This window comes from Leptodactylus fuscus, chromosome 7 (assembly GCF_031893055.1).
Source record: "Leptodactylus fuscus isolate aLepFus1 chromosome 7, aLepFus1.hap2, whole genome shotgun sequence".
In the NCBI taxonomy this organism is placed as follows: domain Eukaryota; kingdom Metazoa; phylum Chordata; class Amphibia; order Anura; family Leptodactylidae; genus Leptodactylus; species Leptodactylus fuscus.
Genome location: NC_134271.1, coordinates 38,438,272 through 38,463,501, shown reverse-complemented (window position 1 = coordinate 38,463,501; position 25,230 = coordinate 38,438,272). Strand labels below are relative to the sequence as shown.

The window sequence follows — 25,230 nt, the reverse complement described above, 5'->3', positions numbered from 1 at the left end:
TCTCCCCACAGTACACTGTGCACCCCAATATCTCTCACCCCACACTACAAAATGCACCCTACAACTCTTACCCCATAGTACACCATGCATCTGAGATCTCCCCCTCCCCCCACAGTACACCATGAACCTACATCTCTCAGCCCCACTACACAATGCACCCCAGATCTGTCCCCCCCCCCCCACACACACACAGTACAGCATGCACCTACATCTCTCAGGCCCACTACACAATGCACCCCACAGTACACCAGGTACCTCACATCTCTGCATGTTCTACCACTGCAGGAAATACAACATATTCAAGGACCTTCCTGCAGCATAGACACGCCTACTCAATAACAAGACTAGAGAATAAATATGAGTATAAATTAATGTGTATCTATGAGTCGCAGCATGTCACTTATACCTACAGAAACACCTACAGTGTCTCTATAGGTATAAGGGCTAGTTCACACGGGGCTAGTGACCGCGTATTTTGGTCCCGATTTTGATGCAGGAAGCCACGTCAGAATAGGACCAAAATGTGCCGGCCCCCCCTCTTGCCCTGTGTGAACAAGCCCTAATGGAAGCAGAAAGTCCTCAGAGGAAACCTCTATGGAGTTTCTGCAAAAAGCGCTGCAGGAAAAACTGATGCATTGCCACCGGGGTTTTTCCCGAAGTGTTTTTTTTGCTGCGGGATGCTGTGTTAGGCTTTATCCTTGTATATTGAGATGTTAAAGAGGACCTTTCACCTCCTGGGTCACATGTGGTTTCTGTACCCCTGTTGAAGAGCTATCGTTTCCGGTACCGTAGCTCTTCACCATCAGAAGGGCGTTTCTTACAGTCAGTCAGGAACGCCCTTCCTCACAGCAGTCCCTATAGCGCTGTACTGTGAGAGTGGGGAGGAACGCCCCTCCTGATAGTACTCATCCATAGGTGAGTACTGGGGGGCCGTTCCTCACCGCTTAGTGTCATCGCTAGACGGTAAGCAATGCCACCTCTCACAGTACAGCACAATAGACGCTGCTGTGAGGAAGGGCGTACCTGACTGTCAGGAACGCTCTTCTGACGGTGAAGATCTACGGTACTGGCACCGATAGCTCTTCACCAGGGGCACAGAACTGGAAAGCTGGAATTCAGCACACAGCCGGCTTTCTAGCGGTGTATTAAACAGCATGTGCCCCAAATGGTGAAAGTTCCTCTTAAAGGATTAGGCGCAACAGCGAGATGCAGCTAAAAAACACTGTGGAAAAATTTAGCAGTGCATCTCAATGTATTTTTTCTACTGTGTTTTTCATTGAGCTTTTGTCCCCAGCACCCAGTTGCCCCCCGCCTGTGTCTCTTCGGTCCATTGCCTCATTTCTGGAAATCCTGTACCTAATTGGTCTTACTGGTCACATGAGGTGCAGGACTCCCAGCAAGAAGGTGCTGGCATGAGACTGAATGGACACTGGCGGCGCACAATGGAGCAACGGGGACAGGTGAATGCGCTTTTTAATTAATTTATTTATTTTATTTTACACCTCCCTCCCAGCACATGGGTTGCTCCAATTACTGGACAAATCTTTAAAGAATTTATCCATCTTTGTAATATTGATTGTCCTTAGGATAGACCATCAGTATTACATCTGTGATGATACAACAGCCAGGAACTCTGCAGATCAGCTCTTCCGGGACAGCGTGGCTACAGGTAATGGTAACATTTCTAGGAGCCACGCTGTTCACTTTCCATACAGTGTGTAGCAGTAGGTTTAGGTAGTGCGTTGTTGCACATCATATGGCAAGTGAGCAGCATGGTTCCCGACATGTTATTACCTTTAGCCACCCTGTCTCGTTATTGCTGATCTGCAGGGGGCCTGATGGTGGACCTCTAGAAACAATTCCACTGGTGGGCCTTAGACACCCCAGTCTGACTTCTGCACCCCGTCATTTCCATAGCATTTCTTTCTCATGCGAACTTTAGGGAGCTTGGCTTTGTTCTTCTGATCATCAGGTGTCTTTGTGGTGTGACACACAGAGATCAAACATTTATCCTATCCCATGGGTGAATGTTTAGTAGGATAACTCTTTTTATGTTTTCATAATATATTGACAAAGGTACAGAATTGTATGATTACCTAGCTAATTTTTTGAGCTTGTTCTTTGAATCTAAATATCTAAACTTTATGAAATAAAGTTTGAAAGAAATAACAGCAGATGTAAAAAGTAATGTGTCTCCAGGGTGAAGCATATTAAACTTGCACTCCTAGGGCAAATCACAGAATGGTTTCTAAAGGGAACTAATATGTAAAACTATTTTTTTTTTTTTTTTTTTTTTTTTTTTTTTTTTTTTTATAAAAAATGGTCTACAAAAAAAAGGTTTTTATTTTTTCCTTTTACAGAAACAAAAATATGCGGAATTCAATGTATTTTTTGTACTGATTTCAAATAGGTATTCAGATTTTTTTTTCCCATCAGGCAGGGTTTTTTGTGAAAGGCATTTAAATTTTAATGGAAATATTAACCCCTTCCCGACATCCGTCGTATTAGTACGGCGCTGCCGGGAAGGACTTCCCGCAAACCGCCGTAGTACTACGGCGGCTGCATGGTGCGCACACAGAAACTATGTGCGCACCATGCCCTGCGGGTGTCAGCCGTAACATATGGCTGACAATGCCCTGTGACACCCGCAGTCGGAACCGGGTCCGATCACTGGTGTTAACCCCTGAGATGCCGGCGGTCAGTTATGACCGCCGGAATCTCAGGGGTTTCGTTACATAATGGTGCCGATCAGAACCCCCCCCCGCGACGGTTTCGGGGGGTGCTGGTGTTGGTAGTGGGCAGCCCGGGGTCTGATCAGTGACCCTGGGTCTGCCCCATGCCGTCCCCTCCATGTACCTGGTTGATCTTGCCAAAATGGAAACTGTCAGAGCTTCCTGTACTCTGCAATAAATGTGTATTGCAGCGTACATGTAGTTAAGCAGAGATCAGCAGATCACTGCTTCAATCCCCCATAGGGACAGAAAAAAAAGTTATAAAAAAGTAAAAATAAAAAAGTTTAAGTTTAAAATAAATTAGAAATAAATAAAGCCCCAAAAATCCCATTTTCCCATATAAAATGTTTTATCATGTAAAATAAAGAGAAATAGAAAAAAAAAAAAAAAACATATTTGGTATCACCGCGTCTGTAATAACCTGAACAATAAAAATAAAAAAACATTATTTAACCCAAACGGCAAACAAAATGAAAATAATTATTCACCACCTTTGCCTTACAAAATGTTCAATAAACAGTAATCAAATGGTCAGATAAAATCCAAAATGATACCAATAAAAAGAAGAGGTCATCCCGCCAAAAATAAGCCTTCAACCAGCTCTGTCTACCGAAAAATAAAAATGTTATGCCTTTCAGAAGATGGCGATGCAAAAATAATTGATTTTTTTTCTCCTAAATTGAATTTTATTCTGCACAAATAGCAACACATTAAAAAATAATATAAATGAGGTATCGCCGTAACCGCACCGACCCGCAGAATAAAGGTAACATGTTACTTATGCTGTACGCTGCACGGGGAAAAAAATAAATGCTAAAAAGCAATGCTAGAATTGATGTTTCCTTTTACATCCCACCCATAAAGAGTTAATAAAATGTAGTCAATAAGTTACAGGCCCCAAAATGGTGGCATTGAAAAGTACATCTAATACTGCAAACACCAAGCCCTCATATGGCCACATTGCCAGAAAATAAAAATATAGCTTGTACAATGTGAAGACAAACCCCCAAAAGTCGCCAAATCATTAGGACATAACTGGCTGTGACTAGAAGGAAATGTATAAGCAGTATGAGCGTTTTCAGGGGACACCCTATATTTAGAGCTTATGAGAGAGAATATACACCAGCGCTGATCCCCCCCAGAATGCTCCTCTTCCCCGTCCGTGTCATAGGAGCTAGTGGGAAAATAGAATGGGATTTGGTGTGCCCAATTTACTCTGCACAGCTTACATATTCACTTCGGGGTTACTAATGCTCACTGCATCACTTGATAAATTCTTTGAGGGGTGCGCTTTTCAAAATGGGGTCACTTTCTAGAGGTTTCCACTGTTTTGACTCCTCAAGGGCTTTGTTAAAGGGATTCTACCACTAAAACACTTTTTTTTCTAGTTACCACGTCGGAATAGCCTTTAAAAAGGCTATTCGTCTCTTACCTGTGGAAGTGCTCTCCGCCGCGCCGTTCGTTCAAAATACCGGTTTGTACCGGTATGCTAATGAGTTCTCTCGCAGCGATGGGGGCTTCCCCATCGCAGGAGCAGCGATGGGGGCGTCCCCATTGCAGCTCGAAAACTCACCGCAGCGCCGCCTCTCTGGTCTTCGGTGTCCTCCCCTTGCCTCTTCAGCGTCTGTCGGACGCCTGCGCAGTATGCTCTCTGTTCGGCGAAGATTGCCGAACGTACCGCGCATGCGCGAAAGTGCGGTGCCCGCACTATGGCTGGGACCGCACTTTTGCGCATGCGCAGTACGTTCGGCAATCTTCGTCGAACAGAGCGTACTGCGCAGGCGTTCGACAGTACGCTGAAGAAGCAAGGGGAGGACACCGAAGACCAGAGAGGCGGCGCTGCGGTGAGTTTTCGAGCTGCAATGGGGACGCCCCCATCGCTGCTCCTGCGATGGGGACGCCCCCATCGCTGCGAGAGAACTCATTAGCATGCCGGTACAAACCGGTATTTTGAACGAACGGCGCGGCGGAGAGCACTTCCACAGGTAAGAGACGAATAGCCTTTTTAAAGGCTATTCCGACGTGGTAACTAGAAAAAAAAGTGTTTTAGTGGTAGAATCCCTTTAATGCGACATGGTTCCTGAAACTGATCACAGCCAGATCTGCCCTCTAAAAGCTCTTTGGCGCGCCTTCCCTTCTGCGTCTCGCTGAGCGTCCATATATTAGTTTACACCCACAAGTGGGGTACTATGGTAGTCGGGAGAACTTGCATAACAAATTGTGGGATGCGTTTTCTCCTTTAACCTCTTGTGACTGTGCAAATTCTAGGGCTAAACGAAAATATTAGTAAAATAAAATCAAATTTGAAAATTTCACCTCCATTTTGTCTTATTTCCTGTTAAACACTTATAGGGTTGAAATACTTGGTATGTTGTTTTGGCTTATTTAAGGGGTGCAGTTTTTAAAATGGGGTGATTTATGGGGGGTTTTAATACAAGGATCCTCAAAACACCTCCATAACTGGATTAGTCCCTTAAAAAATGGGTTTTAGAAGCTTCTTGAAAATTTTGAATATTGTTGTTTCACTTGTATTCATTGTTGAGTAAAGAAAGTGTGCAATATGCTTCTATAGTAATGGAGGCTCTTATTAATGGTGTCTTTTTTTTTTTTATCCTTGGTTTGATGCAGGAGTTGTTGTTGTTTTTTTTTTTTTTTTTTAAATGTAGTATGTGGGTCAGTTAATGTTGAGATATTAATAATTTGTAAAACGTCTACCTGCAGTTTGTCACAGGTTATTTCCTGTACTTTGTAATATAAAATGCACTGAAGGGGGATAGACTCATCCACCATAGGAATATTAGTAGATAAAACTTTACTTTTATTGGATATACTTTAAAACTGGACACAAACAAAAGTATAAAAATTTTTTTGTCCCTCACCAATACCCGCTATATACAAAGTGAGCGATACATAGGGGGAGGAGATACTGCACTAGTTGTCCCTGCAAGTAAAACCTCACTCACTCCCTAATTAGTGAATGATCACCACCAACAACTTCACAGATTGAAATGTGAACAAGACCGTATGCATAGACTCAATGGAATACTCCCCCACCCCTCTGAGGCTACTGGCCTAACGCCACACCAACAGAGAAGGGAGGTACCATCGGTCAGGTCACTGTTCAAATTATCCGTGTGTGGGTTACCCACACACGGATAATTTGAAATCCCAAAAATACAAGTACCTTGTTTTGTTTTTGTTTTTGCTTTCGATACTTTTTTCAGGTTAAGAATTACAGTTATAAGGGAACATATTACCTGCGCAAGTATGCGAGTTATGCTAGGTTCACACTAGCGTTCGTCAGTCCATTCTGTGGTTTCCGTCTTCTGCATGCAAACCTGTCAGATCGGTGCGGTGGTGAGCGTTTTATGCTCTCCGCTGCGAAACCAGTTTTTTAAACTGGACACAGAGTACTACATGTCCGACTCTGTGTCCAGTTTAAAATAACCGGTTTCGCGGCGGAGAGCATAAAACTCTCACCGCCGCTCACGGCCGGACATCTTTCAAAACCATTCAACGATTTACAAACATTGAACGAGCGATACATTTTCTCTTCCTGTCTAACACTGATGAATTGTCCAATTATGACTGGCTGACAGGCCTTTCAGTAAAACTTGGTCATTTTTAACATCTTTTTAACCTTACGTCCGACAACATACCCTTAGTGGGTTTATGTAATATAAATTCAGCACTTTGAGGTCACAGTAACCACTCTGTCTTAAATTCTGTGACTCTGTAGTATTTTCACTGTAGTCTGTCATTTATCAGAGACCATTTTTCTATAATTGAGGTCCATAGTTTGTTCTAGATCTTTATACTACTGCCACATTTAAATTCTTTTTCTTAATCTGGATCACCATCCGTCCCCCCGTCCCCCCTTAAACCTTGACAAAGATACTCTGTTTTCTTCCCTAATTGTTAAATCAGGATGCTTCATAGTATGATTGGCTGGCAAGTCTGTCAATCAAATTTAACTATCTCTGTTTCTTGTTCTTGTCGTCCTCATTCCTAAAAGGAGCTATCAATATTATGGAACTTATGTCTGGTGTTTGTGTGTCTAGGCAGGGACAAAATAATTGAGGGGCAGCTGTGTACTGCACTTTGCTATATTACATACCATATATACTTGAGTCAGAAAAAAACCAAAAAAAAAAACAATGTATAGAATCTCCCATAAAATAGTGGAAAAATTAAAGAAGCACTGCATATACCCTATATTCAGACAGGCTGAATTCCAAGTGGGGGAAAAAAAAAAAAGCAGTCCTCAAGCTCAGGGAAGGGGCAGACAGACAACCAAAACACACCCTCCCCTTTCCCAGCAACTACTGCGCCCAAAAACTCTGACCATTTTAATTTTTGAAATTTTCTAGTAGCTGTTACCCCCCCCAACCCCTTCCCCCCCGGACTTATACTCAAGTCAATAAGTTTTCCCAGTTTTTTGTATTAAAATTTCGGGCCTCGGCTTATATTCGGGTCGGCTTATACTTGAGTATATATGATATATCCTTTTATGGCTTTACTTATTTACCAGCAGCCATTGATCCAGGCGAAAGTAGCTTGACATGGTTACAGTAGGGAATCTTCGGAACTACCTCACTGATGAAGTCCACAACCCCTAAAATCATTAGTGATATTTTTCCCAAATGGTTCATAATTGAGTATTTCCCTGTGTCATTTACTGTCATCTCTTATACTGGGTCAGTTTTTAAATTTAACTTTTACTGTTTGTTTAGGTGTCTTCACGAGTGGAAGCCTCATAATGGTAGACCTGTTTCTTGTCTGCTGTTCTGTGATAACCATAAAAAGCAAGATCCTGAGTAAGTACTTTTAAATATACTAAAACTCTAATTGGAAAAAATGTGTTCATGTGGCATAATTAGTTCTGAATACAAAATATTTTGAGCTTTTCTTGCTCATCTTATGTGAACAGATGTTGGTGAGGTAAGCATATGATTTTTTTTCTCTTTATTTTGGGAAATTTTGCATTATTTCAAAAAGAGTTCTTATAGGCCTGTTGGAATTAAGTATAAAGGACTGGAGTCAGTCTAGAGGTGAGTGAATTGTGACCATAGAAATGTGCCAGTGTCTGGTGGTATAACGGCACTTCTAATCAGGAGATTTCTTACGTTTCATTGTTTATGTGCAAGGAGAGGCAAATCTGGTCTACTTCAGTGAGTTTATTGGCTTCTTTTAAATATTTCTTGAAGGTCAGCAGCAATTTAGCTCAAGATGTTTATTTGAGGGTCATATGGAACTACTAAGGGGATCCTGCTTTTTGTCCTCTTTTTTTGGTTGTCCTCTTTCTGGTTGTCCTCCTTCAGTCTTGTATTTCTATGGATTTGATCCACAGAGATGCAATATCGATATATCATTGTCATAGCGCCATCAAACATAACATTGTATATAGTCGTGCATCTGTGATGTAATGGATATAATGATACATCAAAGTGATGCTGAAACCCTAATTAACAGTATAGTCCTACACAGAGATGGCAAAACAGTAACACTGATCCTGTCCTGATGTTTATGGGAAGATATTAAGGCCACCTTTTTATTTGAACACAAGATTCCATTGCCATGCACTGCACAACATAAGAACCTCAAGATTCTGACCTGTTAGTGTAATTTTCCTGACCTTCTCCAAAGGTCCTGGTTGTGTCTGACTGGTGTTGGCGCTGTGGTTTTGAGAAGTGGTCTTCTTTTTTTTATTAATATATTTGGTGGGTATGTGACAAGATCAGACCCTTCTGGGATGCATTGATTGATCTCTACTCAAATAGCCCTTCTCTGTCATTCCTGGAAGGATATTTGCTGTGAAGAATGAACTACTAAGGCATTTCCTCACAGCTGTCAGAATAGGTCATCCCCAGGCGCTGGTGCAGTACTACTGCACCCACCTTGGTGGAATTGCTAAAGGATCTTCTCTTTATTTGGAGAATGGAGGCCATGATGGTGGATGTTTCCCCTGAGTCCTCCAAATTTGAGTGTCTCTGGTGGCTGTGGATGGTTTTTCAATTCAAAACATTGTTACCCTTTTGCCCATCAGTGCGTGTGTGTAAGTTAGTTATGTCTGTAAGTGTAGGCACCCCTGAAATTTTTCCAGAAAGTTAAGTATTTCTCACAGAAAACAACCCAAAAAAGAGAGAAAAGGCAAATTGGAAATAATTTCCCACAATACTGCTAAATTGAGCTGTGCGAAATTGTTGACACCTTTTCAAAATTGTGGGTAAATGTCAAGCATGTGATGCTCTTTCAAAATAACCTGTGTCATGTAACAGGTGTGGGCAATATAAAAATCACACCTTAAACCAGATATAAAGGAGAGAGGCTGACTCCATCTTTGCATTGCGTGTCTGTGTGTGCTACAAGAAGCATGGAGAAGAGAATTGTCTGAGTATTTTAGAACCATAATTGTGGACAAATATCAACAATCTCAAGTTTACAAGCCCATCGCCACAGATCTTGATGTTCCTTTGTTCAAGGTGCATAACATAATAAAGAAATTTACAACCCTTGGCTCTGTAGCTAATCTGTCTGGATGTAGGCAGAAGCGAAAAATTGATGAAAGGTTGCAACGCAGGATAGTTGTTGGATAAGCAGTCCCAATCAAGTTAGAAAAAAATTCAAACTGTGCTGCAGGATCAGGGGGGCATCAGTGTTAGAGCAATCTATCCTTCTATGTTGAATTGAAAGACTATGACTGGAGACCCCGGAGAATCCCACTGCTGTAACAGAGACTTTAAAAAAAATCCAAAAATCCTATTGGCAAAACATCTTGTGGACAGATTAGACCAAGATCTTTGGCAAAGCACAAAATTTTGTTTACCAAAAACGGAATGAGGCGTAAAAATAGAAGAACAGAACCAACAGTCAATTATGGTGGAGGTTCAAGTATTCAGGTTTTGTGGTTTTTTTGTTTTCTGTAGCAGTGGGATGTTGGGTCTCCATGTGGAGCCAAGTGTCAGATAACTCGATTTTGCATACAAAATCATGGGTCTTCCAGCAGGAAAAGTACTCCAAATATACTTCAAAAAACACCCAAAAGGGATGGAAACACAGTACTGATCTGTTGATTGTAATATATAATTTTATATAGTTTTTGTTGATATCAAATATGCCATTTATTTGTTTATTTTTAATCTATAGTATAACAAATGTAGAATCACTTAGTGATTTTCTTTTTTTTGTTTTTGTTTTTGCAGTGTTCCATTTTGGAGATTCCTGATCACTGGGGCAGACCAGAATAGACAAATTAAGATGTGGTGCACTGTTTCTTGGACTTGCCTACAGACAATTTGGTGAGAGAATTGATTTCCACCAATAGCTGTTTCAGTGACATGTGTTGGTTGATTTTTTTTTTTATTTATTTATTTAAATCTTTGCTTTTAACAATTAAATGTTACAGTACAGAAGCTAAAACGACTTTTCAAACTCTAAAATTTAATGAAAAACTTAATATGTAATACAGGAGTCACATGAATATGAGCCCAAAGCATCTATGGGCATTCTAGCTGCTAGGGTCAGCTAGGAGAGAATTAGGTACCATCTCACAGGCTGTTACTACTAGCACAGGCTTCTGGCCTGTATGGTACTGGTAGGGCAGGCTTCAGGCCTGTATGGTAATGTCTCAAACCACGTTATGTCTGGGACATTACCATTCAGGCCCGAAGCCTGCTTGGATTAACATCAGATCCCGGAGAGGTGAGTAAAACTGTTTGTTCCCTCACCTCCCCTGGGGTTTCGATTGTTATACTCTTCACTTTCCCGGCAATAAGACTTCTGCGTATCAACCCAGGAATCTTGATTGCTCCGTCTGAGCTGAGACGCAGAGGTCTAAACCAGTGCAGCAGAGGGCCACTCAGGTTGTTTTCGGAGCGGCTCCTCTCCTGCGCTAGTTTAGGAAATAACAAAACAAAACTGGCTGCCGCCCCCTCCGGATTGCCGCCTGAGGCCACTGCCTCACCTTGCCTGATTAATTCTTTGAGGGGTGCAGTTTACAAAATGAGGTCACTCCTTTGGGGAATCCCCTTTTCTGGTTCCTTACAGGCTCTACAAACTTGACATGGTGTCCAGATAACAAACATCTGAATCTGTACTCCAAATGCCGCATAGTGCTCCTTCCCTTCTGCGCCCTGCTGTGCCTGAATTGCAGTTTATGCCCACATGTATGACACTGGTGTACCCAGGATAATGTACTTAATGTCATATGTGGGTATAAATTACTGTTTGGGCACAGCTGGAAACAGAAAGGAAGAAGGGTTTTTGGAGCACAGACTTAGACGGTTTGGTTTTTCGATGCCATGACACTTTTGCAGAGCTGAAACACCAGTAAAGTGGAATCGCCTGATATGTGACCTTATTTTGGAGTCTACACTCCAGAATGAATTTATCTATAGGTAGAAGGGAAATGTTTGTTTTGGTACCGTGTTAGCCAGTGGTTATGCAATATGAAAAAAAACAAAAAAAACTTAAGTCTTCAGTAGGAGATACCTTTTTTAATGGCTAACTCATAATGATGACAGAATGTGACGTTTCGAAGCTTCCGCTGAGCGCCTTCTTCAGATTTATCTAAGAGTAGAGTGAACTTTTTTAACCCCCAAGTGTTGCTATAACTTATTATCCATAAATGAATACGCAGCTGATTGTGAGAGGTGAAAATGACAATTTTTCCAGGAATACCTCACTTCAGTGTGTAATATGTTGTGTGACTTACCAGAGATGAATGCTTCAAAAGCTCTTGTGCCTGGGATACCTGCTTAACAGTTTTTCGAGTGTATGACAATGCTGACATAACATATCGGGCACTAAAATGGCATGTATGGAAAAATTTCAATTTCAATTTTTCATTATCCGCTGCCCATTTGTTTCTGGAAACTAAATTAATGCAACACTCAAGGGTTAAAAATGCTCGCTGTGCCACTTGTTAAATCCCTTCAGAGGTGTATTTTCCAAAATGTGGTGACATGTGCAGATTCCACTTTATTGGCAATTTAGGAGCTTTGCAAAGGTGGCATGGTGTCCTAAAATCAAACTGTGCTCTAAAAACCTGTGCTCCTTCCCTTTTGTGCCTGGCTGTGCCAAATCAGCAGTTTATACCCACATATGGCACTAAGTACGTTATCCAGGATACACCAGTGTCATACATGTGGGCATAAACTACTGTTTGGGCACACAGCAGGGCACAGATGTGAAGGAGCGCTATGTGCTTTTGGAGTGCAAATTTAGATTGCTAGTATTTGGACACCATGTCACATTTACAAAGACCCTAATATTGCCCCTACAAAATGAAAGTTCCTCTAAATCTGTACCCCAAAAGCTAAAAAGTGAAGAACTCCTTCCCTTCTGAGCCCTGCTGTGTGTCCAAGCAGCAGTGTACACCCACATATCTAATTTTTTGACCTGACCCCCGACATAGCCCACTTATTAGTTTCAGGAGTGCTTGTCTCTGATGCCACAAAGTGGCTGTAAGGTTTTAGTCACTGAAATTGCATGTTTTTTTTTTTTTTTTTTTTTTTTTTTTAAATTTCAATTTTCATTTTGTACATTAATTTTTGACAAGCATTTTTAGGAATTTTTAGGCTCAAAATGATAATACCTCTTGATAAATTCCTTGATGGGTGTCATTTTTAAAATGGTCACTTTTGAGCGGTTTTCATTGTATTGATACTTTAGGGCAGGGGGCCTTTTCAAACAGGGGGCCAGTTCACTGTCCCTCAAACCACTGGAGGGCTGAAATATAGTTTAAAAAAAATATGCTTTTCAGTATGCCCGCCCACACACAGTATTCTCTTTTAATAGAGTCAGCTAAAATCATTATCCATTGCTTACTAGGGCTAAAGCCCAAATATTACACTAAATAGGAGACTCCCCGGGGGTTGTTAAATAGTTAAATTCCACCTGCGTTCCTCCAAAAAAAAACCCTCTATGGGTAAGAGTATATATTTTGGGGAGAATTTCACCTAACCTTTCAGACCCTCATTAGTGCTGGTGATAACTTCCCAGTATTATCTGCGCCTCAGTACCCCCCACTGTATTATATGCACCTCAGTACGACCCCCCCCTCACCCCACAGTATTATATGCTCCTCAGTACGCACCTCCCAGGATTATATTCTCTTCAGTACGCCCGCCCACACACAGTATTATCTGCGCCTCAGTACCCCTCCCCCCCTCTCCATATTATATGCTCCTCAGTACTCCCTGACTGTATTATATGCACTTCAGTATGCCCCTCTTCCACCCAACAGTATTATATGCTCCTCAGTACACCGCGGGGGCAAAGGGTGCCACGTTGGCCCACGGCAGATCATAACCACCAGCAATAGCATAAATGTATGCGGCTTAGTTCCAACAGCAACCCGCAGACGAAGTCGTAGGCAGATGCTAGTAGCAGTATAAATAGAACAAGAGGCTATATTTTGTTGGCTCTAGTGTGCAGGCAATCTGCCGGACTGGTTGCTGTGTTTTGTAAATATTTATGCTTGTTTATAAAAAAAAAAATAAAAAAAAAAATAAAAGTTTCACCTTGCTCATAATATGCGACCGGTATTGTCTGCTTATAGCCGGACACTCCTTATTCCCTTGTGTTGGATCTGCAATCTAGTTAGTCTCCAGTAAGGAACAGCTTTTGTTTCTACTCTGTAGACTTCCTTGTTAGGTATGATATGGAAGATTGTATTTCCCTTTGGAAGTATGCTATGAGTAGTCTCAATAAGGAATGAATATTAAGTTGGCTATTTTCCATGAGTTAAACCTTCAGTTCTTCTGTTATATGGCCGATCTGGGGCTTAATAACGAGCCAGAACAGATGAATCTTCCAGTGAGAGGAATTCAGAGATGTATCCACAAGGGAAAGTATCAGGAATAGTTGAATGGTGTATGTACCCACAGACTTTATTTTGTATTGCGTTCACTGCTGGTCAAGTCTTGGCATTGCCACACATGTAATCAGTACGTAACAGGTTCTACCAGGCATATGTTTGAAAGTTGGAATGGAATAATCTCCATAAATCATGCCAACCTATTTCCTATATAAGGCCAGATCAAACACTGTATTGAGATCTCCCATGCGCCCTACATAAGCTTGAGGGAAGGATTTTGCAAAGTTAGCTGCTGCATATAAAATCAAAAGGGTTTCTTACTGGGTATATATTCAATTATGAAATCATGTTTTGCGGTTCACCCATGCTTTGTTGACTGCCGTGAATTGACTGATAGTGACCTCAAATCATCGCCCTTTCTTTGGGCACTTGCTGGAAGATTCATCTGTGTTGGCTCACTTTTATATCCTTGATGGATGGTCCAGATTTGCTTCATGTAAGGTTTACCTCATGTAAAATAATGCACGATCTGATTTACAGATTGTTTTTATGTGGCAATCGACTCCTATCAGACAAGTCTATGAACCAGAAATGAGATGACTCTAGAACCGGATGTGCAGAATGTAGAGAAATTGTATCCAGCTTTTGGACAGGCTTTTAATGTTGGTGGGTGTTAAATAGTAGGTTTATAAAATGTGGATTAGCCTTAAAGATCAGGGCAAACCCAATATTTTGTTTCTTTGTCTTCCCCATGGCCCTTACATCGCATTACAGCACTCATGGAATTAGGCATGTTTAAAGCCGCTGATGCAATCGGTGTTCAGAACAGTGATTTTAAGTAACAACATAAACCTTAAACCTTGAACTTACAACAAATAGATGAGTCTAACTGGTAAAGGTTGTGATTATAAGACCTTACGAGGGTAGTCTGTGCTATTGCTGTCACCTAACCTAGACTATTTCCTAATTTAGCCCATGTCCTATTGTTAAGAACCGGATACCGAGACCGTTCTGAAGATTTAACTAAACTATGATCATGCATGAAGCTGTCAGGTATCTAAAGGGAAGTTGAAGTCAATGATCCGATAAGCTGACTCATTAGGACTTTGAAGCTGCAACTCATTGATGGGGGATCTATGCTAGCAGCCATTTACCCATATCTCTGCCTTGGCCAGAGTTGCAAAGATCATCTCTGGATCCTTATACATGAACCATAACATCATTGGGAACATCTTGGAGTATGGTATTTGCAGGTCTTGTAGTTGTTTACTGACTTTAGCTCTTTGCAGAGTGACCGAAAATCCAGGTAAAAGATTGGTACTTCATCCTTGTGTCTTTTGCCTTGTAAAATGGCATCTCCATCATTGTTACTAAGCAGAATAGAAAACATTCCTGAAGCCATTGTTCAGTATAGGCACATGGGTCTGTGCTCTTTACTTTCTTTGACAGATCATGCCACCTTTGGTCCCACAGAGAGGTTGATTTTCTCAAGTTTCTAGTTGAGTAGAGTTTAAAATATATCTTACAGCACATATCTAGATATGCTCTCTTGATAAGGACACATCTTTATTTCTAAATGTGCAATAAAATTTTATTAGAAGGGTAGGTTGGCTATATATTTCTCTTTGTAATGAACTAAGTACAAGCAACTTTATAAATTGGATAACTCTTTTAATGTTTTTTTCTGCCGTCTGGCCTCTCCGTAGTTTGTCCAATTTGTGGACAACTTCTTTATTGGAAGGCAGGCAATGAGTAAAGTAAAAACAAAATCAATAAATACACGTGTCCTAGACTTTCAGCCATAGTCTTTAGGGTCGCCTTTTAGGATTTAGGCAATCACATTTAAAACCCACAAGTGGCCGCACCCAATCAATGTTCTTAGTGGTCATGTGTAGGTGCCCTGCCACATCATCCATGGGCTTTCAAGGATTTTTATTTCATCATGACCACTACTTCAGAGTGATAGTGATCAGTTTTGCCATATTTATTTTATATTCTATTTTTCCCCTAGTTCACTGGGAATCATAAATAACATGTTGCCTTTTAATCTGTTATAGTACAATTATGACAATACCAACTTTATATTGTATTTTTTTTTACATGTACTACTTTTGCACAATAAATTCAATTATTTGACAACAATATCTTGTCATTAACCCCTTCCCGACGATGGCACTTTTTGACTTCTTGACTAAGCTCGATTTTTCAAAACTGACATGTCACTTTATGTGGCAATAACTTTGGAATGCTTTAACTTACCAAAGTGATTTTGAGATTGTTTTTTGGTAACACATTATGCTTTGGTTGATCTGTTTTGTGTTTAATTATGAAAAAATAGGAAATTTAGTGGAAATTTAGAAAAATATGCATTTTATAAAGTTTGAAATGATGCGCATTGCATACAGATAGTCAGACCGTAAAAATTATATCTTAAATCTCATGTCCCAGATCTCTGCTTTATGTCGGTATCAAACTTTAGTCACCCTTTTATTTTTTACGGACACAACAATATTCAAAATTTTCAAGAAATTTCCAAAACCCATTTTGTAAGCGACTAATCCAGTTATGAAGGGGTTTTGAAAGACCCTTGTATTAAAGCGCCTCATAAATCACCCCATTTTCAAAACTGGACCCCTTAAATAAGCCAAAACAACATATACCTAGTATTTTAACCCTATAAGTGCTCGACAGGAATCAATACAAAATGGAGGCAAAATTTTCAAATTTAATTTTATTTTACTAATATTTTCGTTTAGCCCTAGAATTTGCACATTCACAAGGGGTTAAAGGAGAAAACGCATCGCACAATTTGTTAGGCAAGTTCTCCCGACTACCATAGTACCCCACTTGTGGGTGTAATCTAATATATTAAGGCACAGCGAGACGCAGAAAGGAAGGCGCACCAAGGCGCTTTTAGAGCGCAGGTCTGGCTGTGATCAGTTTCAGGAACCATGTCGCATTTACAAAGCCCTTGAGGAGTCAAAACAGTGAAAACCTCTAGAAAGTGACCCCAGGGGCATTCTGGGGGATCAGCGCTGGTGTATTATCTCTCATAAGCTCTAAATATGGGGTGTCCCCTGAAAACGCTCGCACAGCTTATATATTTCCTTCTAGTCACAGCCACTTCTGCCCTAATGATTTGGCGACTTTTGGGGTTTTTGTTTTCACATTGTACAAGTTAGATTTTTATTTTTATTTTTTGGCAATGTGGCCATCTGAGGGCTTGATGTTTGCAGTATTAGATGTACTTTTCAATGCCACCATTTTGGGGTGCCTGTAACTTATTGACTACATTTTATTCTTTCTGGGTGGGATGTAAAAAGGAAACATCAATTCTAGCATTGCTTTTTAGCATTTATTTTTTTCCCTGTGCAGCGTACAGCATAAGTAATATGTTACCTTTATTCTGCGGGTCGATATGATTATGGCGATTCCTCATTTATATGATTTTTTTTAATGCGCTGCTATTTGTGCAGAATAAAATTCAATTTAGGGGAAAAAAAAAATTGTTTTCGCATCGCCATCTTCTGAAAGGCATAACATTTTTATTTTTCGGTAGACAGAGCTGGTTGAGGGCTTATTTTTTGCAGGATGACCTCTGCTTTTTATTGGTACCATTTTGGTTTTCATCTGACCATTTGATTACTTTTTATTGAACATTTTGTAAGGGAAAGGTGGTGAATAATCATTTTGTGAGGTTTTCTACGTTTTTTTTTTTTTTTTTATGACGTTCGCTGTTCGGGTTAAATAATGTTTTAATTTTATTGTTCAGGTTATTACGGACGCGGTGATACCAAATATGTACCGTAATGTTTTTTTTCTATTTTTCTTTATTGTACATAAAATATTTTATATGGGGAAAAAGGGATTTTTGAGGCTTTATTTCTAATTTATTTTAAACTTATTTAAACTTTTTTTTTTTTTCTGTCCCCATGGGGGATTGAAACAGTGATCTTCTGATCACTGCTTCACTAGATATACGCTGCAATTCACGTTAAAGTGTATTGCAGTGTATAGGAAGCTGTCAGCCCGTGTAGACTAACAGGGCTGACAGCTTCCATTCCTGGCAAGATCAACCAGGTACGTGGAGGGGGTAAGTGATGGGGCAGACCCGGGGTCACTGATCAGACCCCGGGCTGCCCCCTGCGAACATCGGCATCCCCCGAAACCGAAGTGCTTCCTGGCAGCGCCGTACTATTACAGCGGATGTCGGGAAGGGGTTAATCAACAGCTCTAAGTACATACGTGTGCTCCTCAATAATCTGCTGGACTGGGATGAGCACATGGATGCACTTTACAGAAAGGGCTACAGCAGGCTCTATCTGCTTAGGAGGCTGAGGTCCTTTGAAGTCCAGCTTCAAATCTATAGTGGCATCAGCCATCTTCTTCGGAGTGGCCTGCTGGGGGAGTAGCATATCAACCAGTGATAAGAATAGACTCAACAAGCTAATTAGAAGTGCCGGCACTGTTCTGGCGAGCCTCCTGGACCTATTGCACGTGGTGGGTGACAAAAGGATACTGTCCATGTTGAGTTCCATGCTGGAGAATAACCCTCTTCCCATGCATGAGACCATGATAGCACTGAGCAGTGACTGACTGCTTCACCCTATGTGTGATGAGAAGCGCTATCGAAAGTTTTTCCTCCCCTGCTGTGGATAAGCTGTGTACAATCAACACCGGGCTAAGCTTGAAGTTGTGATGGTCCTCCTACTATCTACTTAACTTTTTTTTTTTATTTTTATTTTTTTTATTTTTTTAAATCTGTACCTGTCATTGAAATGCTTCTACCATGGAGATTTTTGTACTTGTATTTTGTGTTTTATATTATTAAATTATCTATGCTGCTGTAACACACTGAATTTCTCTGTAGTGAGACTATTAAAGGATCTTATTTTATATTCTGAGAGTATCTATACTGAGAGTATCTATACTTTTCCCATCACTGAAGCTGTGTGGGGACTTGTTTTTTGCAGGATATGAGTTATTTGGAGGTATTTTGCTACGGATGTATCGTTACCAATAATGGATATTTTATTTTTTTTCTGTGTAAAGGAAAAATTTGGGATATAGACGTGTGTGTATAAATAAATAAATAAATTAAATAAATAAAAAAATAATATATATATATATATATATATATATATATATATATATATATATATATATATATATATTTATATATATATATATATTTATATATATATATATATATATATATATATATATATATAATATTTTTTTAACTTTATTTTTTACTTAATATTTTTTTTATCTTACTTTCTTAGGTTTTCTCCAGACCCATTTAGCTCTAGCGTTTTGCCAGGATTAAAAGCCTCCCTAGATTTGTCTGCAGAGTTCTTGATACTTACTGATGTTCATAGAAAAGTAAGTATAAAGCACTTATATTATGAAATGTTGTACTGTCTGACTAGTATAGATGGGTCTAAAATGTGCTTATAAATGGATTTATGAAAGCTCATTCTTCAATGAAGCTTCAAACTTTCAGCTTCCCTTCACATAATCACAGAATTTAGTAGAATATAATTTTTTTTTTGTTTTTTTTTTGGTCTGTATTAGTACTAATCTACACTTAGCACTTTTTTTTTTAAAAAATGGAGCTGATATTTATTCTGGGAACTTGCTAGGACCTCTTCTCCACCTCCTCTCATCACAAATTGGAATCTTCTTAACTCCCATAATGTACCTGCAGCGAAATCTACACTTCCTAGGTTCACGTCTGTCCCTATGTCTGAAAGCCGGAAAATGAAACGAAGATGGCGCAGGCTATTCTTATAAACCAGAGGTCACATGTTTTCGGCAGCCAATGGGTTTTTTAAATTGTTTCAATGCCTCTGTTGTCATAGTTCCTGTTCCACCTCCCCTGCACAGTTATTGGTGCAAAAAACGCGCCAGGGAAGGTGGGAGGGGATACGAATTTTTACTGCGCTTGCCAAGTGGTAGTCGATTGGAATCTAATACCTCGAACGGCCTGATATTCGATCGAATACCTATTCGATCGAACGGGGTTTTCTGTTCTCTATTAATGATGTCCCCTTATATCATTATTGGTCTCTAATATTAAGCTACTCTCCCACCCATCTCCCTCCCCAACCAAAACAGTAAATAAATAAATAAATAGTACTTACTAAATCTCGTGATGCATGGACTTGCTACTGTCACTTTTTCGTTACTCGCTCCAGGCGCAGTCAGCGGCTCTGCTCAGGAGGCGCATTGTAGTGACGTCATCTTGCCCTGGTTCAGGATGCTGACTTCTTCACTGGTTAACAGTATACCCGAAGGCCGCAAGCTCCTACAGGCCTGCAGCCTCCAGGTTAACAGAAAAGTATAACAGTCAGGGCTCGTTCACATCTGCGCCCGGTCTCCGTTCATGCAGGTTTCCGTTTCCTGCACAAATCTGAGCAGGAGATGGAAACCTGCAGGACTCTTTCATACCCATTCATTTGAATGGGTTTGAAAGATGTCCGGCTGTGAGCACCGGTGAGCGTTTTATGCTCTCCGCCGCGAAACCGTTTTTTTTTTTTTTTTTTTAAATTGGACACAGTCGGACATGCAGTACTCTGTGTCTGATTTTAAAAAAAAAACGGTTTCGCGGAGGAGAACATAAAACGCCCACCAGCGCTCACGGCCTGAACCAGGTCTGAAAGCTGAGAACGGACTCCGGGCGTTAGTGTGAACCTAGCGTAAGCTGTTCTACCTGCTCTTGTATGTATAAGCATATAGTGTTTGTACACTTAGCACTGTGTCCTGGAGACTCCAATACAGATGAAATACCTATGTGTTTGCTACTGTATAGCTGCCCGACTCCCAAGCAGCCGCCATGTTTAAACATCCGGCATCCGCCGTACTAGTAATGCGGATGTCGGGAAGGGGTTAAACACATAATGGGTACAACATATTGGCCACTGAAATGGCATATTTCTTTAAAAATTTAAAATATCACTTTCTACTTACATTTTTGGGAATTTTCTCTTGGGCTCAAAATAAGACTCCGTGAGAAATTCTTTTGGGGGGTATAGTTTTTAAAGTGGGATTACTTTTTGGGGTTTTCAATTGTACCGGTACTTTAGGGGCTCTGCCAATGTAAAATGGCATCTGAAATTTGTTCTAGAAAACTCCTCCTTCCAAAAAAACAAATGGCGAACTTTCCATCAAATTTGCTATCTTTTGTTGTTGTTTTTTTTTTTTTTTTTATAAATAATTTTTTTCTGACAAATAATTAAAAAATATATTGTTGAATGTTTACCTCTAACATGAAGTCCAACATGTCAAGAAAAATCTATCTCAAAATCACTTATGTAAGTCAAAGCATCTCAAAGTTATTGCTGTATAAAGTGACACATCAGTTTAGAAAAATTAGTCAGTGTCTGTAATGCGTTTTTGGGCTACGTTCTTAAGGAGTTAAAGTGTAACATTTCATTGTCTTTTTGTGTGTGTGCACGCAAGTGAACAGCTCAGGTGAATATAAGAAACTTTGTGAGATCTATAAAACGAAACAAAAATAGCAGGGCCCTCACCACAGCATCATAAAATCCACAAAAGTCTTTATTGCATCTGCTTTAAACAAACCGCATGCATGAAGGAGGTGTAATGAAATTCAGAGCAGAGCAACGATCATTTCGTGTCAAAAACACGAAACGATCGTCACTCTGCTCTGAATGTCTTTACACTTCCTTGATGTATGCTGATTTTTTTTAAAGATGATGTAAAGTCTTTTGTGGATTTTATGATGCTGTGGTGAGTGCCCTGCTATTTGTTTCGTTTTTTCCTGTGACTTTAGCTTTTTTGCAGTGAGCACCACCATACTCTGAATGGAGCAGCGTTTACCCTCCTATTTACCCCTGGTCACATTCATAAGATTTTCTCTGATAAGAAATTGAATGCCCTATGCAGTAGTGCCACCATTGTTCTTTCTTTTTGTTTGTGAGATATCTTATCGGTGAGAAAACTCCTATCTGCTGTAATATACTCATCTGTCAGTTAGGCAGAAGCTAGCAGAGAAGTACAAGCTGCTGGAATAAATTGTAAGATTTCTTTTTTTTTTTTATTAATCACTTTTTATAATAGTTTTTCAGCAGGTCCTATAAGGACTAAGTTGTATTGTAATTAATGGTCTGGTGAGAGCGATATTTCTGTTACCCACTTCAGAATATCTGTTTTCTGATCTCCATAGGATTGTATCAACTGCAATGTGTGTTCAGTGAAAATGGATTTTGTTACACTGAACTGAGTAGTACCATGCAAGAGAGGATCGGGTGGGAGCATTTTCCCGTGATAAGATATATTACAAAGTTTCTTATATTCACCTGAGCTATTTATTTCCAAATGAACTTTAAAGGGATCCGATCATTAAAACTCATTTTTTTCTGCCTAACACGTAGGAATAGCCTTAAGAAAGGCTATTCTTCTCCTACCTTTAGATGTCTTCTCTGCTGCGAGAGAACTCTCCAGTGCCGCCTCCATCTTCTTCAGGAACGGGTCGTCTTCGCGTCTTCTTCCGGCCGTGGCTTCAAACTTCTAGGCCTTGGGCAGCCGATTGCGCATGCCTGCCAACCAGAAGAAAATGTCCGCTTACAATACTGTGTAAGTGGCCATTCTCTTGTTGCCGGCGGGCATGTGCAGTCGGCTTTGCCCGAGGCCTAGAAGTTTGAAGCCAACCCCCAGAAGAAGACGCAAATAAGACTTCGCCTGAGGGAATATTTTCATGATACAAATGACAGAGGAGACCCAACCTACCCCTTCAGAGGTTTAAATCTTAACAAAAAAGGAGACATCTGATTGGACACCTCCAACTGGACGAAATTTTGATCTGGATAATTACATAGACTGTTTCAGACACATGGTGAAATCAACTATACTGGATACAAATAAAAGACTGCCGTCTAACATCAGTACCCAGGAAATAACAGCCATAGAATCCCTGAGAAATAACAAAGACATCACCATTAAACCAGCGGACAAAGGTGGTGCCATAGTCATGATGAACACATCAGACTACATACAGGAAGCACACAGACAACTGACTGACACACACTACTACTCCAAATTGGATTCAGACCCCACAGTGGAATGCTCCAAAAAACTGAAAACGGTTATCTCCGGCCTATCTGATGGAGCCAAAGGCCTAAGCGGCCTCATACCAGCAAGTCCAAGGACTGGGACCTTTATAGCTTCCAAAACTGCACAAATCTGGGAACCCAGCAAGACCGATCATTTCATGTGTTGGGACTCTCACTGAACAGCTCTCAGGATGGGTGGAGGGTACTCTTAAACACTTAGTGAAGGATACAGCCAGCTACCTTCAAGACACCACAGACCTATTAAATATACTATCCACTATAGGTCCCCTTTCAGATGGAACCATCCTGGCCACCATGGATGTAGAATCCTTGTACTCCAACATCCCACACCAGGACGGTGTAAACGCCTGCCAGTTTTTCATGGAAAAGCGAGGTATGAATGCTGAATCGGTGGTGAAACTCACAAAACTCATCCTCACCCATGATTACTTTTCTTTTGGTGACTGCATCTATATACAGCAGACTGGCAACGCAGTGGGGAGCAAAATGGCGCCACAGTACGCTAAATCAAATGGTTTGATAGAAAGCACTGGAGACTTCTAAAGTGGCCAGCAATGAGTCCAGACCTGAATCCCATAGAACACCTGTGGAGAGATCTCTTGATGGCAGTTTGGAGAAGGCATCCTTCACATCTCAGGGACCTGGAGCAGTTTGCCAAAGAAGAATGGTCTAAAATTCCAGCAGAGCATTGTAAGAAACTCATTGATGGTTACCGGAAGCGGTTGTTCGCAGTTATTTTGTCTAAAGGTTGTGCTACCAAGTATTAGGCTGAGGGTGCCAATACTTTTGTCCGGCCCATTTTTGGAGTTTTGTGTAAAATGATCAATGATTTGACTTTTACCCATTCTCTTTTGTGTTTTTTCATTGCAAGCAAAATAAATGAAGATATTAATACCAAAGAGTTTGTGCTTGCAATCATTTTCTTGAAGAAAATGAGTATTATCTGACAGAATTGCAGGGGTGCCAATACTTTTGGCCAACACTGTAAATATGCATCCTTCAGATATGGTTTTTAAATTTACTTGAGAAAGGAGCCTAGAGTTCCGAAACATTGTAATCTGTCATCATCATTAGTTAGCCTTTAAAAAGGTATCAACTACTGAAGACTGTGCTTAGTTCACACGTGAAAAAAGCCTAGCTGATTTTGTCACTGATTTTTCAGCGTCGCTTTTTTTGGACACTGTTTTTTGCATTGGACGCTGTTTTTGACACTGTTTTTGACGCTTTTTCGGTCGCTGTTTGTTTTTTTTAAGCTTTTTTTTTTGCACTACAAAAAAAGTACATGATAAAAAAAAAAGCTAGCGGTTTCAGTCGCTGTTTTTGCCAAAACAGCTGCAAAAATAAGCGACCAAAAACCGCTAGCGTTTTTTTTTCAGCGCCCCATAGACTCCAATTCATTTTTTCAGGCATTAAACGCCTGTAGAAAGGTCATGTCGCTTCTTTTTCTGCTAGCAAGCTAGCAGAAAAAAAAAAAAGCTAGCAATTCACATAGGGCTACATTTTATGCAGGCTGATTTGGCCGCGAAATCAGCTGTCAAAATCACACAAAATGGATAGCATACAAAATGGAGGATTACCTTTCACACTGGTTAGAAACAGCACTGAGTCTCTAACAGGTATTTTTAAGTTTTAAATACTTAAAACTTAAGATATGTCATCAATATCATGTCAGTGATGAAACCAACACCTGACACTCCCACTGATCAGTTGTATCTAATATCCATTGGCATTGAAGTATGCAGTCAATGGTGCAAAAAGGACAGCTCTGTTCTGTTAACACTACGCAGTGGATTGGCTATTAATTTCAAAAGCCTTGGGGGGGGGAACAATTTTAAAGTGTGTGTGTTTTTGTCCTAAATAAATGTAATTGTTTTTTTGAAATTGTTCTAGAAACTGTAACTTAATATGCATTTTAAGAAGTTTTTTTATATTTTTGTAGGTGTTATACGTAATGGAGTTGCATCAAGATCAGGAAAATGGAAAAGCTTCTTTCACCTCAATTTCTGAATTTTTGCTTACTCATCCTGTTTTGAGTTTTGGAATCCAAGATGTTAGTCGTTGCCGTATTCAACATACAGAGGTTCTCCCTTCAGAAGTAGAAAGCGATGGTGTCAGTGGAGGTGTGTATGCTTTCTTTTGTTTAACTTCTTATCAAGATGGTTATTTCAGACATTTCGCATGAAGTGTTTCAAAGCTCTCTTCACACATTTACATGTAGGTATGGATTCTCATCAAATCTGATAACCTTTGGCATGCAGAACATGTGATGTGATAATTTGCATCCCATCAGCCCCTTTGTCATATGATTGCAGACTTCTTGTGGGATGTAATAGCCACCAGAGTCCTAACACTGGCGCCCAGGTCTGCAATTTTAAAACGCCTACATATAATGCTTTGAGCAAATGTTGCTTGCATCCGTAGTACAGTGTGTGTATACTGTTTTCATTGTATGCTTTATAGATTGCGCCCCCCTCTCCCCCCCAAAACCCCCCCCCCCAAAAAAAAAACAAACAAACTAGCATCTATTATGAAGGAATAACAGGTAATCTTATTGTCATACTAATGAAGACAAGGGGGTGAT

At 40.3% G+C, this 25,230-nt stretch overlaps 1 protein-coding gene across 2 annotated transcripts in view; it reads left to right on the top strand.

The window, feature by feature from the left end:
- Positions 1-25,230, top strand: part of EDC4 (enhancer of mRNA decapping 4) — a 310,514-nt gene that overhangs the window by 67,519 nt on the left and 217,765 nt on the right. For both annotated transcript variants that reach the window (XM_075281772.1, XM_075281771.1), the window contains 4 exons: positions 7,466-7,549; positions 9,935-10,030; positions 18,837-18,936; positions 24,589-24,769. In XM_075281772.1, coding sequence (XP_075137873.1) covers positions 7,466-7,549; positions 9,935-10,030; positions 18,837-18,936; positions 24,589-24,769 — 461 coding nt within the window. The remainder of the gene's footprint in view (positions 1-7,465; positions 7,550-9,934; positions 10,031-18,836; positions 18,937-24,588; positions 24,770-25,230) is intronic.